At 38.2% G+C, this 19,849-nt stretch overlaps 1 protein-coding gene across 4 annotated transcripts in view; it reads left to right on the forward strand.

Moving 5' to 3' along the window:
• The window catches only part of agla (amylo-alpha-1, 6-glucosidase, 4-alpha-glucanotransferase a), a 104,850-nt gene that overhangs the window by 34,960 nt on the left and 50,041 nt on the right, over positions 1–19,849 (forward strand). For 3 of the 4 annotated variants that reach the window (XM_044133436.1, XM_044133435.1, XM_044133434.1), the window contains 3 exons: positions 11,557–11,738; positions 12,903–13,014; positions 13,274–13,400. In XM_044133436.1, the coding sequence (XP_043989371.1) occupies positions 11,557–11,738; positions 12,903–13,014; positions 13,274–13,400 (421 nt within the window). Of the gene's footprint in view, positions 1–8,292; positions 9,064–11,556; positions 11,739–12,902; positions 13,015–13,273; positions 13,401–19,849 lie in introns of those variants that run through there. The other variant, XM_044133437.1, reaches the window with a different exon arrangement.

Genomic DNA, 19,849 nt, shown 5'->3' on the forward strand with positions numbered 1-19,849 from the left:
CGTTTAGTTTTGGTTCTGATTGGTTGGTTCTGACTGAGCTGAGTAATTCTGGAGAACACAGGAGGAGGCAGAAGAGATTGATTACTTTTTCTGAGATTATCGGTCTTATGTTAGGACATAGCAGAAGTTTTAATACATATCCAAAATATTTTTTCTGTTTAACTTGCATGTTGCTGCGTTAAGCACACGTTGGGTGTGAGAGTTCACTGTGGGGTGGAGCAGAACTGGCGCTCCGTCTATAAAATATTACTACCAGTAGCGCGTAGCAGCGGTCCAACAAGGAGAGCAGAACCAGCGTCTTGCACTGCTCGCTTGTTGATTTAAATAATTTTTCAAGTTATTTGTTTAGTTTTCTGACCATGATGCTAATACAGGTGAGTGTTAGTAGTTGTGCGCTGCTTTACCTGCTGTCTGTTCGTTTTTTTTCCTGCAGTGAGCCTCAATGTAGCCAAACTCCGTCAAGTGCTTGTTTTTTAAATGTCATACTAGATTTGTTGTGTTGATGCATTTTGACGTACGCAAACGTCCCCATTCACTCTGAGAGCGTTATAGTTCCACTGTGACATAGCTTAGGATTTGTTTCCCCTCGCTTGCATAATGTGAAGGAAAGAGGAGATGATCTGCACACGCAGGTTGCGAAGTGAGATACAGGTAATCGGTTTTGGTGATCAGCAACAAGAGGCTGTGATCTGTCATCACCGATCATACCCTTTTTCACAGAAATTGGACGATTTTGATCGGTGGGCAATCGATCGGCACACATCTAGTAGATATCTATAAAAATCTTCTTATTCCAAATTATAATTTTCTTGTCATGTGTTGAAGCTTTCCATTTGATTATCTTTCACAATCTGGAAGGTTACTTTTATACCTTTTGTTATCCAGGTTTTGATTCTGGGGTCGTTGCTGTTTGGTAGAAAGCTTTTGTCATATGCTAACCAGTTTAACACCTTAATTTCTTTGTTTAGTTTGGTTGTTTTTACACCTTCCCTCCATGTTGTTAGTTTTGATTTATCCCATTTATTTTTCAGTTTGTTTATCAAATTAGCGGAGTGAGTTCTTCTTTAAAGGTTTTAGACCATTTGGAGCTGAAACCATCATTCCTTGACAATTTGTTATTCGTTAGATTCTTAATTGCATATTTTATTTTGGTTTTGGTTATTTCAACACTAAGTTTATTTTCTTCCTCGGTCATTTGTGGGAGAGCAAGTGAGTCTAGAAATAAATCAGTTTCCTTTTCTTCAGCCCTTGTTATTTTAGAAAATAGTTTTTTGTAAAATGATGCAAAGGTGGGTAGTATGTCTTGCTGTTTAGTCTTTATTGTATTACTATGATTGTCGCAAATTTTAAAAATGGTCCTATTTGCTTGTTGTTTCCTAAGTTTCCAGGCTAAGTTTAGAACATTTTGCACTGCTCTCATAATACCTATGTTTTGTGAAAAGCATCTGTTTTATTGTTTCTTGGGTAGCCAAATCATTAATGTAATTTCTTATCTTTCTAATCTCTTGTAATGTTTGTTGGCTTTTATTTTGAGCATGTCTATTTTCAAGCTCTTTTAATCCTTCCTGCATCTCTTGCAGTTTTTTCTCTTTGTTTCTTTTTAACTGATGCTATGGCTATAATTTTCCCCCATAGTACAGCCTTAGCTGTACAAACTTTCTACACTCCCATATGTTGTAACCATGTTTTCCTGCCATCCATATTAGATCCTGTCTTTGCCCAATGGCAGAGAACAGGCTTAAGTAAATTTAATGACCTTTTATATAGATTCTGTTTTCGCTACCTTTGATCCTATTTCCTCTAAATTTAGTTTACAGGGTTCCTCCCTATTTCGATATCTCCAGATTTGTGACTTTGTTCATAACAGCAGTCCTTGCTTTCCCAATTTACCCCCAAAAAGAGATAGACATAATTTTGCAAACTTCTATACAATGTAGAGGTCTCATCTCCAAAATTTATAATTGGATCTCATCATTCAGTACAGTAAAGCTCAATGAGATCAGAGCAGAATGGTCAGAAGAACTTGGAATATCTCTGATGAGACTTGGAATCACGCAGTATGTAGAGTAAATGGGTCAACATCATGCACTCGACTTGGACTAATTCAGTTCAAGGTCTTTCATAGGATTCATTACAGTAGAGTCTCAAGAATTTATTCTACAGTTAGTGAAACTTATGCTCGTTGCCATATAGCTAAGGTAAATTTAACTCACATGTTCTGCTCCTGTAACAAATTGTGCAACCGCAAGCCTCTGGAGGATCTTTCCCATATTGCTACAATTTGTCAGATCCTATCTGAAGCTTTTGAAATAGGAATCCAACCCTGTGCTGAATTGGCAATATTTGGAGTTTCAGAGGAGGATAGATAATTAACACATGATTTTAAAAATGTACTGACTTTTTCAACTCTCCTCGCCCGAAGAAGAATACTATTGGCGTGGAAATCAAAACATCCACCCAAGGCTTCTCTTTGGTTGAAAGATCTGACCCTGTTCCTTAAGTTCCTTAAGAAGATCAAATTTTGTGTTAGAGGTTCAATCCAAACATTTTCTAAAACTTGGGTCCCTCTATTATTTTATTTTTAGAGACTGGATTCCCTCCCTCAAGCCTGAAAGTCACACAGGAGCTGGCTCTGCTGTGTGTGTGCCTGTGCCTCGGCTCGGCAGCCTCAGTGGTTTGTGGTTCTGGCTACTGACAGTGATTGTCAACCTGTGCAGTTTTAAATATCCATGTCCTGACTTGGTTTGTGAACCCATGCTTGTGTGGATGCTTGTTTGCATGCTGTCCACGTTTTTGAGTTGTTCTGTCTTTGTCTCCTGGGTTTTCATGCTTGTGGTCTTTCAGCTGTATAATTATTGTTGATTTTTATCGAGTGCTGTTTTTTTTCTCCATTGTATTTTTCTTATTTTATTTTGTTGTCTCTATTGTTTGCAGCAGGGTATGGATGGATGGAGAGAGGTAGGGGTAAAAAAAAAAGCCATGTTTGCTTTGTCCCTGTGGTCAACAACCTGCTGTTGATGGATGGTTAAATAAAATAAAATAAAAAATAAACAAGTAGTCCAGCCTTGTATATACCAGATAGGGGTTAGAGAAGTGGGTATTTGCCTGGTCCTTGGATTCATTTCCCTCCAAATGTCTATTAGTCTGATGTTTTGCATTAGGTTGCTGAATTTTTTATTAATTGTTATACTGTTAACTTTTTGTCTAGAGGTTTAGCTGAAGGTGAATACTAAAGTCTCCCCAGCAGATAAGTATTCCCTCTAAGTTATTTGCAATCAGATCCGTTATCTTAGTAAAAAAATAAAACATCACTTCCAGGTGGGGCGTAAATATTAAGAAAAGTATATGTCTCTCCATTTATGTTTCCTCTGATTAATATACACAGTGTTCCAAATTATTACATGCTACAGTACAGACCATTAATGAAGCAGAGTTGTGTGTAAGCTCAAGGCCAAATCGGTTGAATTGAATTTTCAACACCTTGGGGAAGACAGTAACTTAAAGAGGGTTACATTCACTGATGCATCCTTTGGAAATCTTTCAGATGGGGGTACTCAAGGTGGGCACTTCATTGTTTTGATGGGTGACAGTGGGCGCTTCTCTCCCATTTCATGGCAGTCAAAGAAAATTATCAGAAGCACACTGGCTGGTGAAACACTCACTATGTCTGAGGGGATTAATAATGCCATTTTTCTTTCCACACTCTTTTCTGAACTCAGTGCTGGTAGTACTGCTTGTCCTCCACCTATAATCTGAGTGACTGATCATTTCTCTTTTGTAGATGCACTTAAGTCTTCTAAGTTTGTGGCAGAGAAAAGGTTATGCTTGGAAATCAGTTCAATTAAAGAGCTGATTCAAAATGTTGAGAAAAAGTAATTAAAATTAGCTTAATTTGGAAAAAGCTTGGCTCTCTCTTTTCCTCTGTCCCAAGTCCTTCCTGCGAGCCGCGTGTGGCAAACAAGGAAGCAACAATGCGTGATGACGTCACAGAGTTTAATTCTCAAAACAAGCAACGCATGAATTAACAAGAAAACTGCAGAGTTACAGAGACATACATTCGTTACCTGAGACAAAAGAGATAGAAAAGGAAAGATAGTGAAAGAGGCAAAGACATGTCCTTGGAGAAAGCTGATGCCAAAAAAGGCAGAATAGGGCAGCTATCTGAATTATTATTACTGAGCACGGACTTTTATTCTGGAGGTGTGACTTAACTTTTTAATGTATTCGAATGTATTCGAAAGGTGTACCTCTGTTTTAACCAACCCGGCGCCACCTCAGGCACCCAGAAAAACTTAAGCCTTCCCTTAACTTCACGCCAAGATCAAAAGCCATTTGTGTCTCCTGTAAGACAAAAGAGCAAGAAGCTGCGTCCTGACCCCATGGGCTTCTAGAGCCACCTGATCAAATAGACCCTTAACATACGACTTCACATATACCTGTGAATTTTAAAGTGTCTCCTTCACAAAGTTAAACTCAGTAATTTGGTTTAAGGAAAGATTACCTTCACAAACCTAGTTTTTTGCTCATCTGCACTCAGCATCTCCAAAGATTTAAATCTTTGCTTTATCACATAAATCCTGAACAATTTTCTAATACTAAACAACACATTTTCATTGAAACAATTTCCATTTGATTCAGATATTATCATAGACAGTACAATTTTCAAATACATTCAGCATTCACCATTCTAAACTTAGATAATACACTTTGGTTAAAAACTTGCTATTAATACTTAGAAAAATATCTTAGAAATTAAATGTTAATGATCTCAACATTCTATGTTGTATTTAGTTTAAATCATGCCAGATGTGGTTCTGGAAGACCTTTGATGTTCTGTGAACCATACAGGCTTCTGTCCTACAAGCAATGCTAATTTTATGGCTTCTTGAGCCCTGATAACACAGCAGGAACCTCCTAAAGGATCTCCTTTGATCTGCATCTAGTTCCTGACCTCCGAATACTTACCGATAGAGTAGTTTTAGTTTCAAATCCCTTACCCCAAAATTAAGAAATTTGTTCAAAATCAGACTGTTCAATATACCTTTTACACCTGGGGTAAGATTAGCTGTATTAAGCACTAAAAATAATTATTGTTCCTTAACAAAACTTAGAAAGTTCAAGTGTTGTAGTCTCAAACAAAAGACCAACTTGCAGATTGTTTAACAAAGAAGGGAGCATCCACAACTTCCATCCTTAAGGCTCTTCATGAAGGACTTTGGATTCTTCAATAAATTAATTTACAAGATGTTTCACATTCCATCATATTGAAACTGTTCCAACAAAATCCTTAATGGATGTGCTTTGTCATGAGTCTTGAAATATATGTATATATAGATATATATATATATATATATATTTTTTCGTTTAAGAAAAGCGGAAGATTGTTACTATTTTGTTTTTGTTTGTATTACATGTTCATCCGGTAGGGGCACTGTTGTGCTAGGAATATATGTTTATGCGTTTGTACTCTTCTTCAGTTGGAGTCGTCTGTTCGTGTGTTGTACTTGGCGGAATAAATGGGTGCAAAGAAACAAGTTATTTTTACTGACTAACACTAAGGACTGTGTAGTATCAGGTGGACATTTTAAAAAGACACTGGTGAATAGCAGCTCAATGCAGCTGCGTAGTGTCCGTCTCTAGGTAATCATGACAACAGCGTCAGTTCGTGGGGTCCTATTTAGGTCCTGCAACGACAATTTAGCTGACCCTAATATTTCCCGTGTTTGGTCATTATTATTTCAATCTGGAGAGACTCAGAAGGAGAAAAACAGCGATTAAAGAGGTTTATTGATAGACATGAATTTAAAGTTCTTTGGCGCTCGGGCCCCGCCTGAGGACATCGAGCTGTAAATTGCAATAAGCTCGGATGAGCATTCCCGATGTAGGCTAGGAATGTCATCCCCTGGGACCCGACAGTGGTGGTGGAGGTCGGTGAAGGATGCGAGCCTGGCTAGTTTAAGCTAACCTGAATATTTACAACTCTCTTGTTGATACACTGACATTACTTACTGTCTTTCAACCACTTTGAAAGGTTTTTCTTCGTCTCTCCAACATCTTTATCCTTCCCCCGCTTCCGCTTTCTGTTTTATGCCCCAGAGTTTTTTCTGCGCCTCATCTTTAGCTCCTTGTTGTCGAGGCATTACGACAAATTTAAAAGAAAAAAAAACGCGCCTCAGTGCGTTCTCGAAGGGACGCTGCCCAAGCTACCTGTATGGGAGGGGAGAGCGGCTGGCAGGAGGGGAGGGGGGCCTAATCAGTGCTGTTCCTCTGTTATTGATCATTTCATACACAAACAGCTGATAAGTACTTAAAATGCTGACTAGATAAAAAATCCCCTCATTGTTTTTTGCGCCACCTGTAGTACAGCGCCCTATGCGTTGCATACATTGCATAGCCACCTTTTGCGCCACTGGTGGTTGGTAGTTGTTCTATATACAGTATACTTTCTGTTAAAACATTCAATAAAAAGGGAACAAGTTGGGTAGAGAAAAATTTGTAAAATTCAGTTAATAGTCCATCGGTGCCTGAGGATTTGTTTAATTTAAGTTTTTTAATAGCATCTAAATTTCTGTAAGAGTTGTATGTGAATCACAAACTGACCTTTTGAGTTCTCCAATGGTTTTAGCATCACCGAGATTCTTTAAAAAATCGTATTTGATAGTTATATATAACATTTTCACAGATCTACCTCACTGTGAAAATATCTACAAAATTGCAATTTGAGGAGAGCCTATTTATATTATTTTTATTCTGTCTTTGTTTTTCTATTTTAAAAAAGTAACTGGAATTCTGCTCACCCTTCTCTAACCATTTTCCTCTTGATTGAACAAGCACACCCTTAGCTTTATTTATGTATAACTGATCTAGTTTTACCCTGTGACAGACTGGCGTCCTATTCAGGGTGTACCCCGCCTCTCGCCCGGAACGCACCTGGAGATAGGCACCAGGCAAAGGGAAGGAAAAACTGTGGTCAGAAAAAGTGTACAAGCGATAGGGATCACCGCGCCCTAGTCAAGATTGTGGAAAAAAAACCCATTCAAAAATGTGGGGGAGATTCACAAGGAGTGGACAGCTGCTGGAGTCAGTGCTTCAAGATCCACCACCAAGAGACGCTTGAAAGACATGGGTTTCAACTGCCGCATACCTCGTGTCAAGCCACTGTTGACCAAGAAACAGCGCGAAAAGCATCTCACCTGGGCTAAGGAAAAAAAGAGCTGGACTGCTGCTGAGTGGTCCAAAGTCATGTTTTCTGACCAAAGCAAATTTTGCATTTCCTTTGGAAATCGAGGTCCCAGAGTCTGGAGGAAGACAGGAGAGGCACAGGATCCACGTTGCCTAAAGTCTAGTGTAAAGTTTCCACCATCAGTGATGGTTTGGGGTGCCATGTCATCTGCTGGTGTCGGTCCACTCTGTTTCCTGAGATCCAGGGTCAACGCAGCCGTCTACCAGCAAGTTTTAGAGCACTTCATGCTTCCTGCTGCTGACCTGCTCTATGGAGATGGAGATTTCAGGTTCCAACAGGACTTGGCGCCTGCACACAGCGCAAAATCTACCCGTGCCTGGTTTACGAACCATGGTATTTCTGTTCTAAATTGGCCAGCCAACTCCCCTGACCTTAGCCCCATAGAAAATCTGTGGGGTATTGTGAAAAGGAAGATGCAGAATGCCAGACCCAAAAACGCAGAAGAGTTGAAGGCCACTATCAGAGCAACCTGGGCTCTCATAACACCTGAGCAGTGCCAGAAACTCATCGACTCCATGCCACGCCGCATTAATGCAGTAATTGAGGCAAAAGGAGCTCCAACCAAGTATTGAGTATTGTACATGCTCATATTTTTCATTTTCATACTTTTCAGTTGGCCAACATTTCTAAAAAAATCCCTTTTTTGTATTAGCCTTAAGTAATATTCTAATTTTGTGACAAACGGAATTTTGGATTTTCATTTGTTGCCACTTCAAATCATCAAAATTAAATGAAATAAACATTTGAATGCATCAGTCCTTGTGCAATGAATACATATAATGTACAAGTTACACCTTTTGAATGCAATTACTGAAATAAATCAAGTTTTTCAAAATATTCTAATTTACTGGCTTTTACCTGTATGTATATCCTTAGGTATACATACAGCTAAGTCAGTCCATCCAACCATCTATTTTCTTCTGCTTAATCCAGGGTCAGGTCTTGGGGGTAGCAGCCTACGGACTCAGACTACCCTCTCCCCAGTCATTTAGACCAGTTCCTCCAGGGGAATGTCAAGGTATTTCCAGGCCAGCTGAGAAACCTAGTCCCTCCAGAGTGTCCTGGGACTTCCTCTGGATCTCCCCCTTGTGGGACGAGCATGGAACACCTCACTAGGGAGGCATCCTGACCAGGAGGCAGCTCAACTGATTCCTCTCAACATGGAGAAGCAGTGGCTCTACTCCCGAGTCCCTCTCCCGACCCCATTAGGGACAAAGGGTGTACAGAAAATGGATGGATGGATGGATGGATGATCTAGTTGTAATGATAGGAATTCTGCTTGGTTCAGATAGGTTTTCTGGCAAAATGGATGATAGAGCAGTAAGGTTCATTATAAAGTATTTTCCTCTACTTTTCTTTCCTTTTTTGTTTAGAACTAAATTCTATAAAAAAAAAAATCTTAGCTCAATTTTTAAAAGTTCCCATTGTTTTTGATAATTACCTTCCTCTGCAGCAGTCCTAAAATATTCTAAAATTTTATTTCTTATTTTCTTTAGAGCTTTATTTTGTAAGAGAGTGTTATTAAGTTTCCAACAGGCTGGATATCTCTGAGTTGCTTTGTTTGGTGATAAATTTAAAGTTAATACAATTGCTTTGCGGTCTGTTATGGGTGTCTGCATAATTTCTGTTTTACAGTTCAGGTGAGTTTGGACACAGAGCTCTGAGAACAGCCAGCCTCTTCAGCAATAACCTTTTGTGTCTTTCCCTCCTTGTGCAATGTGTCGATGGTCGGCTTTTGGACAGCTGTCAAATCTGAAGTCTTCCCCATGTTTGTGTAGGCTTCAGAACTGGACTGAGAGACCATTTAAAGCCCTTTGCAGGTGTTTTGAGTTAATCAGCTGATTAGTTTGTGGCACCAGGTGTCTTCAAAATTTAACCCTTACACAATATTCTAATTTTGTGACACACAGAATTTTGGATTTTCATTTGTTGCCACTTCAAATCATCAAAATTAAATGAAATAAACATTTGAATGCATCAGTCTGTGTGCAATGAATAAATATAATGTACAAGTTACACCTTTTGAATGCAATTACTGAAGTAAATCAAGTTTTTCAAAATATTCTAATTTACTGGCTTTTACCTGTACATAAAATAACCTAAATCTAAAAGGAAGTTTTGTTTGAAATTTTCCACTGGTTAAACTGTCTACTGAAAATGGCCACGTAGCTCAAGTCAGTATTGTTAGTTTCCCTTGTTTTTCTGATGCCCGTTGCAGAATTATCCATTGTTCTAAAGTACCTGGCTTCTTAATTTCTTTTTGGGTCCTTTATGTTTCAGCAGTAAGTGTGTAGCAACTAGTGATGTTACGTGATGAGCCGAGGCTTCGAGGCGTGTGTCGAGTAATGGAGGGGGCGTTTCCGTAAAGCGCGTATCGAGGCTTGCTTCATTTAGGGGAGGAGCCGAAAACGATGACGTCCGAAGCCTCGCTGCCCGGCTGTACCACGTGACTGCTTCGGGAAGTGGCTCAGATTTTGGCGCGGGGTTTATAAACCCCACAGGCTCCATTCAAAATGTGGGTTGTTGTAGTCGAGTTGCGGTCAGTTGAGAGAGTGGATAGAGTTTTGATAGTTTGGATTGTGGTTATTTAGTTTGAGACAGGTAGGGAGAATAAATAAATAAACACTACAACTTCCCCCACCCAATAGGGCAGTTTCACTAGGAAGTCATAGGAAAGCACGGGCCGCCGCACGTCGTCCACAACTCCTCGTCCTCTGAGAGAGAGATAGAGAGAGAGAGAGAGAGAGACAGAAACAGAGACAGAGAGACACAGATACAGAAAGGGGGAGAGAAAAAAGACACAGGCAAAGAGAGAGAAAGATATATAGATCTAGAGATAGAGAGAAACAGAAAAATAAAAAATAGATATTTACAGAGAGAAAGAGATAGATACATACAGACAGAAAAAGAGAGAGAGAAAGATATATAGAGATAGAGAGAAAAAATATATATATAGGCCTATACAGAGAGAGAGGGAGACACAGAGAAAGGAAAAAAGAGAAAATCCTATCCTGTCCCACAGCTATCCTATTTTTAATTTTAATTCTAATATGAAGGATACGTGTGCTTTCACCACTTGATTTAACTTGAGTTACCTTGAACTCCAATACCATCATCACACACATCATAAGCAGATTTGCTCTGGAATAAGCAAGGTATTGATCTAAATGAATTTTTCCCCCCTTCCCCCTTTATTTATTTTTCTGGGATTAATATTTAATGTTTTTAGACTTTATTATTTCAGGACTTATAATTGGGTTATTTATTTAATTTGAGCTTTTTACTAATAATCTCACTATTATAAATAGGATTGGTTAGTTTTAAAGTTCTTCATTTTTATATTAGGATTTTTAAGATAGCTGTGGGACAGGAAAGGATTGTTTTGTATATATATTTCTCTCTATCTCTATCTCTATACATCTCTTTCTCTCTCTCTTTGTCTCTTTTTTTCTTCACCTTTTGTGAAGTCATTCCCAAGAGCCATAATAGACAAAAATTCAATTCATCACTCGTGTTAAGATACAGCTGGTTGTGATTATACACCTGGCCAGTAGGTGGTTTCGTGTGCACATGAAGCCTCAAGAAATGAACCCTTTCTCGAACCAGTTGGCTCAAGTGGTTCAATGCCTCATGAGGCTTCATCTCACCATCACTAGTAGCAACCTCTACATCAGGGGTCCCCAACTCCAGTCCTCAAGGGCTACCATCCTGCTACTTTTAGATGCATCTATGTTGAAACACAGCTGGATCAAATAAACTGCTCATTACCAGCCTATTGCAGAGCTGATTGGATGCTGGTGAGGGAATTCAGACATTTTGGAGCAGAGATGCATCTAAAAGTTGCAGGACGATAGCCCTTGAGGACTGGACTTGGGGACCCCTGCTCTACATCTATGTACTTATTGTGCAGTCCTAAATTAGCACTGTACGTGTGTACTGCATCACTCTCTAACCTTCTCACTGCTACTTCTCTTTACTCCAAGAATAGATCAATGTGAAATGAGACAACCTGAAAGGTTAAATATAGAGGCTCATTTACTGTCTTTCAAAATTCCATTGGGGCTTTACAAAGTCTGTAAGAATTATAATTCAGTGAGACACTCAACAATTTCTTGTTCTTTGCTACTGATTTTATTTTTTATTTTATTTTTTGCAATTTTAGTTGAATAGTTTCATCGCCATCCCCAAGCACAAAGTTTGAAAAATAAAAATATTATTAATAATTCATGATCTTAATATCTGAACATTTGTTTTAATTTGTTTTACGATGAACCACTTCCTGTCAGTAATCCAACCTATCTGCTTGTATTTAGCTGCAAACAGTGTGTGGATAAAGGAACATCCAGAGTGTGGCTACAACCTGATGAACTCTCCTCATCTGCGTACTGCCTGGGTCTTGGACAGAGCTATCTGGCATTTAACCACTAGGGTAGCAGATGGACGCTACAAAGAGAAGGGACTTCCTTCTGACATTACCAATGAGAGCCACCTAAACGTGAGTGCAGAATACACCTTGTATATTTAGACACAGACAAATTTATTGGGAACCATGATAAAATTGTGTAAAAATCCTTAAATGAAACAGAATTTTAACATTCAAGTGGCATAATTTCACACTAGTATATTTAGAAATTAAATCAAACTTTTATTTAAGTCTGTTTATTCAGTGGAGAAAAAAATCCCAATTTAAATTAAAGATTTGTCTATGTTAAATACACAGGGCTCATGATTTCTATAGTCACCCAGTGGTCCTAGAATATTGCTTCTTTAGTGGAGATTCTCGTTATTCTCCCTTATAAACAAATTTCCCCATCTTTTTGAAAGCACCATCCTAACTAGAACTAACAATTAATAAGTGGCCATTTTCTTAATAATTTGTTTTATTTTGAATCTATACCATGAAGTACTATTTTTTAAATGAATTACATTTTTAAAAAGAATTGAATAATTATATTTACAAAAAAATAGGTTGTATTAAATATTGACTGAATAAAAACATTTTGCTCACATTATTAAACTTGGTTATATTTAGAAAATTTAACCAAACAGGAACCTCTTAGGTAGCTTAGTAGAAAAGAAAGAAATCTTTGAAACAGTTAATCCCCCAGGACACAGAGATGTAAAACTGTAATGATTTTCTGTCATCATGTCTTTGCCTTCATAGCAATGATGTGATTGTAGTAATTTTTGGTGGAGAGATTAACCCACATTCATAACTGGATAGAGCTCATGAACTGATCTAACAGCTGAACTGTTAGATCAGGGGTGTCAAACTGCAGTCCTCAAGGGCCGCTGTCCTGCAACTTTTAGATGTGCCTCCGCTGCACCACACCTGAATAGAATAATTAGGTCATTAGCAAGGCTGTGGAGAACTGGTCTACACAAGGAGGAGGTAATTAAGCCATTTCATTCCAGTGCTTTGTACCTGTGGCACATCTAAAAACTGCAGGACACCGGCCCTTGAGGACTGGAGCTTGACACCCCTGTGTTAGATCCTATTGCTGGAGGCAATGTGAACTGAAGTCAAAGCTTCACAGTTCTCTCCTCATTTACATCTGAAATTTAAAACACTTTCTGAGATGTTTGATAAAGGTTTTTGATTAATATGAAAAAATTAAGTGGTGTTACAATGATGATTATGTTTTGCTGCCTCTGTTAGGCTCTCCGCAGGGTGTTTTGGGAGGACATTTTTCCTCAAATCAAACTTTGGGAGTTCTACCAGGTCAACGTGGAAAATGCTGTGGAGCAGTTCAGAATTCTGTTGCAAAACGGTGTGTATGTCTTTGAAGACTGAAAGCACTGCTCTTCAATAATGGGAATCTAATAGCATTTCTTTTAAGTGAAAGAGTCACATATTGTAGAATTACATTAATTTTCAACTATCAACAAGATAGTATATATTCTAGCCTAAAAAAGAAATAAACTTTATAGCATTGTTAGGATTTTTTCCCATTATTCATAATGAAATATTCATTAATTTCACCTTAGTTTGGGCAAATTAAGACAATAATTATGTGGTGTAAATTTTAGGCACAAAGCCAGATCACAGCAAGACTGAAGGAAATAAAGGCTTAGAGATCATTCAAGACTTCCATTGCTGTCGCTATGGTAACAGAGTGAACATGGACTCAGCTTTGGAGACATTTGTACCTCACAGGTGAGACCGTGATATCACACCTTCCAAGTGTTTTATTTAGTATCTTTGAGGCACTTATATATTTGTGTAGAGTCTTGCTATGTTCTGCCAAAGTATTTAAACATTTTGAACTTATTCATATTTTGTCTTGTTATGGCCAAAAATCTCTGTGTTTTTATACAAAAAAAATCCAAACCTACATGAATCTGTGGAAAAAGAGATTGCCATGTCCTCTCTAGCCACACAGCATTAGCTGATTACTGCTCAATCAACACATCACTTAAACAGGACCTGCTGGATGAAGTGAAGTACAACAAATGATCGTCAAAAGCTAGATATTATGCTGAGACCGAAAGAAATTCAGGAACAAATGGGAAAGTAATTGAAGTCTGTAAGGCTGGGAAGGCTTATAAAGCCATTTCTAAAGCTTTGGGACTCCAGTGAACCACAGTGAGAACCGTTATTCACACATGGAGAAAACATAGAACAGTTGTGAAGCTTCCTAGGATTGATTGGCCATGTTTGTGAAAGCCTTAAATCTAAAACATATTTAGAAAGTCTTCTAAATGTAAAAGCATTAAACTTTTGGTTAATTATAACTGCTAACGAAGTACAATTTCTTGTTACTTATCAATGTCTTTTGTTATTCTGCTTGTCCACTTTGGACATTACATGCTTCATATACTCTACAGCACTGCAAACATATTAGGCTACCAGCATACAGAAGTATCAATTACAACAAACTTTCTGATTGAAAAAAATTACAATGTGTGTTCAATTGTACAAACTGTCATATCAAAAATTTATAGAATAGAATAGAATTCAACTTTATTGTCATTGCACTGTCACAAGTACAAGCAACGAAATGTAGTTTGCATCTATCCAGAAGTGCTATACAGGATATAAATATTTATTTACAGGTGTACAAGACTAAATATAAATATAAATATGGGAGCTATATGCACAGATTATACAGAATATACAAGAATGTTAGGAAATTGATTATATATGTGTTAGTAGGTTTATAATACAAGATAAATAATGGCAGATGAGGTTTACAGATTGCATATGTGTGTGAGGAAAACAGTTCGTGGTGTGTGTGTGTGAGTGCAAGTATTTTCACTGTAAAGACAGTGCTTATACAAACTAGCACAATAATAAAAAATACACTTTAGAGGAAATGTGAAAAATTTTTCACCAAGGACAGAATATTGTTAATTCAGTCTCACAACATTCCAGTATTACTCAAGACAAACTGACATTTCTCCTTCTTAAGAACAGTGAGGATCAACAACAGAACATTCCCATTCACTGCACCACTGAACTTTACAGAAACGTACAATACAGAACAATAGAACAGGTGTGCTCAAGTCCAGTCCTTGAGAGCTACCCTCACGCAACTTTCAGATGCATCCTGCTCCAACACACCTGAATCAAATGCATGGCTCGTTACCAGGCCTGGTCAGAGCTGAATTCATGCTGTTGAGGGAATTCAGCCATTTGATCCCAGCCTGTTGGAGTAGAGATGCATCTAGAAGTTGCAAGACAGTAGCTCTCGATGACTGGCCTTGAGCACCCCATCAGAGAAAGTACTTGTATTTTAAAGAGCACAGAAAATTTTATGATGTTTGTAATTCCTGGTCACTGGCTTCATCTTTCATATTGATTTACTTAGAATGCAAAAAATATATTTAAAATGAAAACAATTCTTACAAAAGCATCCTCATAATATCAAAGTCGCTTTGGCATACAAAGCTTAGAACCAGGTTAAGTTTATGTAAAAAACTGCATATGTATGTAGTATGTATGTAGTGAGTATGTGACGTAATTAGACCTCTTTAAATTTTCACTGCATCATTGTAGCCATTTTCTAAACTCAAAAAAGTTAATATTTGTCATTAATGCACACTCAGCATGCATCTTGATATAAAAGCCCCCAGAAATATAACAAATTTATAAGCTCACCTCCCACAGAAATATCACATGGTCATAAGTATTCAGGGGCCTCATGCATAAAGCACAAAAATGGCACAAAAATTGTCTGGCGCCATATTTGACACATTCACTTTGTGTCAAATTTTGCATAAATATACGCACACTTTTTCCCTGGCGTGAAAATGGTTGGCAGCCACGCAAACTTTTTCTGTGGACAATATCAAACTACAAAGCGTCAAAATTATCCTAAATACCAGTGACGTGCAGAGGTTCATAGCTGGTGAGGCACTGACTTAATCATAATCAAATTTCCAATAATAGACTGCCTGCATTTTATTGTTTGCATGAGGAAATTTTGCGTATGCGGACAACCCTGGAGGGCAAAAAGACCATTTCTTTTATGTCATGCATAGTCATGCTGCCAGCTTAGACTATCTCTGTTAACTCGATCAAACCTGGACATGTAAATATTATTAATTTCGTGCTATGCTCCACATTAAAGGGAAAAACCGTTAAAGTACAGCTCAAAACCACTTTTTTTTCCCTTTTTTTTTTATTGCATCAAAATGTCAATACAGTGTATAAAATGGGGGAAAATGAATAAAATGGGGTTTCTAAGAATAAAAACAATAGAAAGTATAATTAGGCCTGTCACAATAACAAATTTTGCTGAGCAATTAATTGTCTCAAAATTATTGCGATAAACAATAATATTGTTTGAAGACTTTTTTACACTGATTTAATGGAAATGACGTAATAATGCTTGTGATTTCCTGCCAAAGATAGATACACTTTATTTTTAAAAGAACACTGATAAAATAAATAAAACAACCAAAAACAAAAATAAAATGGATTCTCAGTCTTCACTAACAAAAATGTACTTGAATAAAAACACCAGCGTATATATAAATACTGCATTCAATCAAAAGAGTGCAGATTATGAAGTCTCTATACTATGTTGTCCTTCAGTAATCATTAGATTTAAATTGAGAATATGGGCACACTACACATTAGTTCACACATACATTTTCCCCTTACGACAATCTTAGAACTCTGGGTGTTCTAAGATTGTCGCTTGTGATTTCGTAACCAATCATCCTGTAGTGTGTGGTGTACTACGTTAGATCGTTGTGGCCACTCTGATCTAAATCAGGGGTTTTCTTGGACTGGGAGCGTTAGCGCAGCCTGTTGAATGTGACAGATAGCCAATCAGAAAGCGGATTCTCCTCCGTGCTTTCTGAGGGGAAATTACAGAGGGGAATCCCAAACAGCTGATACGGCAACCTGAAGTCCAGCGGACATTGGAGATGATATGTGGAAACAACATTAATGTTTACAAAACATTTCGTGCAATGAGTATAGAAATGACAAGGGCAGAAGTTGGAGCGAAATTGCTATGTAGTTTATAAACCCGGTAACTTTTCAGCTGTTATTTGTTTTGGTTTTTTTTAATCTTTTTTTTTCTTCTCTCCGAAGAGATTTTGCAGCGCTAGTGGCTCGTATTTTTGCGACACTAGAGAGAGAGAGGGTGTGGAGAGGGAGGAAGACATGCGGCAAAGGTCGGGACCGGGACTCGAACCCACATTGTCTGCGTTGAGGACTAAGGCCTCCAAATGTGGGGTGTGCTAACCCCCTGCGCCACCACAGCACGACCCCAGTTGTTCTTTGTTAACGTGACATAAATAGGTTATAGTGATATTCATTCAGTCAGAACATTACGTTGACACTAGAGCCACATGCGTTGCAGGTAGATTGTAGTAAAGCATTGATTAATGCCTGGTTTTAAAATTAGTTAACTGGGTTTTGTGCCCATTGTTGGACACCACACGGCACAATCTAACAGTTATACCAGGGGTGGGCAATCCTGGTCCTCGAGGGCCGGTGTCCTGCAACTCTTAGATGTCTCTCTGGTCCAACACATTTGAATCCAACAGCTAAATCTCCTCCTCAGTGCAGTCAAGTTCTCCATAGTCCTGATGATGACCTCATTATTTGACTCAGGTATGTTGAAGTAGAGATACATCTAAAAGTTGCAGGACACTGGCCCTCAAGGCCTGGAGTTGCCCACCCCTGAGTTATACCTAGGATTTCTGTTGGCTAATGTGTGATCTCTCAAGTTTTGAAAATGGGCCGACAATCGCCGACAACTCTAAGATGGGGTAGTGTGCGCTGGGCATTACACTAAGGATATGAGGAAGAGAGGGTCAGTGGAGAGCGCCGGAGTTGAGCCTTTTTTCATTCAGTGTCATCAACAGAAAGAGAAAAAGACCGGAAGAGACGATAAAGCCAATAATTAAAATGAAATCCATAGTTTTAATTTATCGTACGATTAATTGATTTATTGTTTATCGTGACAGGCCTACATATAATACATGGAGCACAGAGATGAGACAGTGTTTCAGGGAATATGGTTAAACAATTTTAGGGCTTCAAGAGTCTTTACAGCTTTGGGATTGGTAGAAGATTGTAGTTACTGCATAGTGTTGTAATTTAGATAAAATAGAGTTTTTTTGCCAGAAAATTTGCATTTTATATACATGTTTTTTTATATAAACTTCTTTCTTGCTCTCAGTATCAGCGCAGTTGCACGCAGACAGTTGCCATAGCAACTGACAACAATGCCACAAAAAAACCCACACTCAAATATTTACCACACAAAGAGCAGTGGTATGGTTTTAGGCTTAATGTTTATTTTGCAATTATTAATAAGCGATTGCTGTGGTAGGAGGAGAAAACTATAAATATATCGCTGCCCTATTACTGTTTCTTACTCTACCGTTGTGGAGTCACAATGTCTGGGATCATGAGCACCCCCTGCCATAAGACAAGAAAACTGCCTGGCTCATCTCAAGTCTGTTCTCTGCCGTTTATGATCACTCCTCAGCACATGAAAGACATTACACACACAGTTGGTGAAAAAAAGCACTTTACATTATATACATGAGCTTAAATGCATTAAATGTTTTTTATCCATTTAATTGGCGATGTACAGACAGGAGCAACATACTCTCACAGAATGACAGGCAGCGCAGTCAGCCAGAAGTTGCGCAATCCCAGGTGAGGGTCAGCTTCCTAGAATTTGAATGGAAAATGTGAAAATTCAGCAATTTTGAAGAAAAAATAATCAGAATTGGTTAAGCTAAATGAAAAATAGGTACTTTATAGTACAAACCACAGGGTGAAAATAGCAATATAAATTATTTCATATTGCTCTGCCTCCCCTGACCATACGTCACTGCTAAATACACTGGAATCTTACAAAATTCAATTATTTAGACCAAGAAGCATCAAACCCAATGTTTTTTTCATGGTTTTAATATTTCATTGTTTAAATGTAAACGAGGAAACTGAACCGCATTTATTCTAAGTTAACACGCAGACAAAATAAAGAAAGCAAAAATAAAAGGACATGAAAACTTCACTCAAATGTAAATAGCACTTTCCCTCAGTTTTTGTCTCATAAAGATGTAACATTGGTCTGTGCGCTGAAGCTCATAAAATGCATCTATGGGGTAATTTCATTCTCACTAAAAAAAAGTAAACAAGGTTGGACCAGCAGATTAACTCCAAACAAGTTTGATTATCTTAAGGTGATCAAGGTGTGTATACAATCACACGTACATAAGTAGCTGCGCAAAGGGGCACACCTTTGCGCTTTGCCACAATTACGCAGCACTACGTAATTGTGGAGTGCTTTGGCTATAGTGGAGAACATCGCCAATGGAGGGAGCGATTGATCAGAGATTATATTGATCTGCTGGGAAATGTTCATGATGGTTTATTAGCCTTTAGATGGGCTGGACTGATCATCCTGGAGCTCTGAGCAAAACTTAAAAAAGGAGCCGTACGGTAACGCTACAACAGTAGTCATCCTTCAGTTGAGCTGCCTGCTTTGTGAATGCGCCTTTATGGACAGAAAGCATCATTATTCTGTAAATTTACAACTTCTGCACATGATTCTACTATTCTTATGCTTTATTCTGCTTTTTCTTGCATTTTCTGTAGCAATCATTCTGCAAATATGCATTCTCAAGGCTTTTTCGCTAGGAACAGCAATTTTTCTAGTTTGGATTTATTTTTCTATAAAATGTATTATTTTTGTTTTTGTGAGGTGACTTTGTGCCCTGAAAGCACATTTTAGATAAGGTATAGAATTATGATTATTATAAATACTTATACTGCTACAAACAAGGACATTGCCATGGTTACTGCTTCATGTGGTGGCAGACATCTGGGAATTTATACTAATTTACCTAAGTATTTAAGGGTGGTGACAGGGCGGATCAGCAGCTGGGCTCTATTTTCCTTAAATTAGGATTAATAAAGGAAAGGTGTGCAGCCATGTGCGTGTGCACGGCTTTATGTTTCCGATTTTTTTGTGAGCCACACTTTTCTAAATTTTTCCATACGCCAAGTTTTAGTGTGAAAACTGCACACTCTTTTATGCATGAGGCCCCAGAGCCTTTGCTCAGTATTGCGCAGACGCACCCTTTTGAGCTAGCACAGCCATGAGTCTTCTTGGGAATGTTGCCTCA

This window comes from Gambusia affinis, linkage group LG12, assembly GCF_019740435.1.
Source record: "Gambusia affinis linkage group LG12, SWU_Gaff_1.0, whole genome shotgun sequence".
Classification (NCBI taxonomy): Eukaryota; Metazoa; Chordata; class Actinopteri; order Cyprinodontiformes; family Poeciliidae; genus Gambusia; species Gambusia affinis.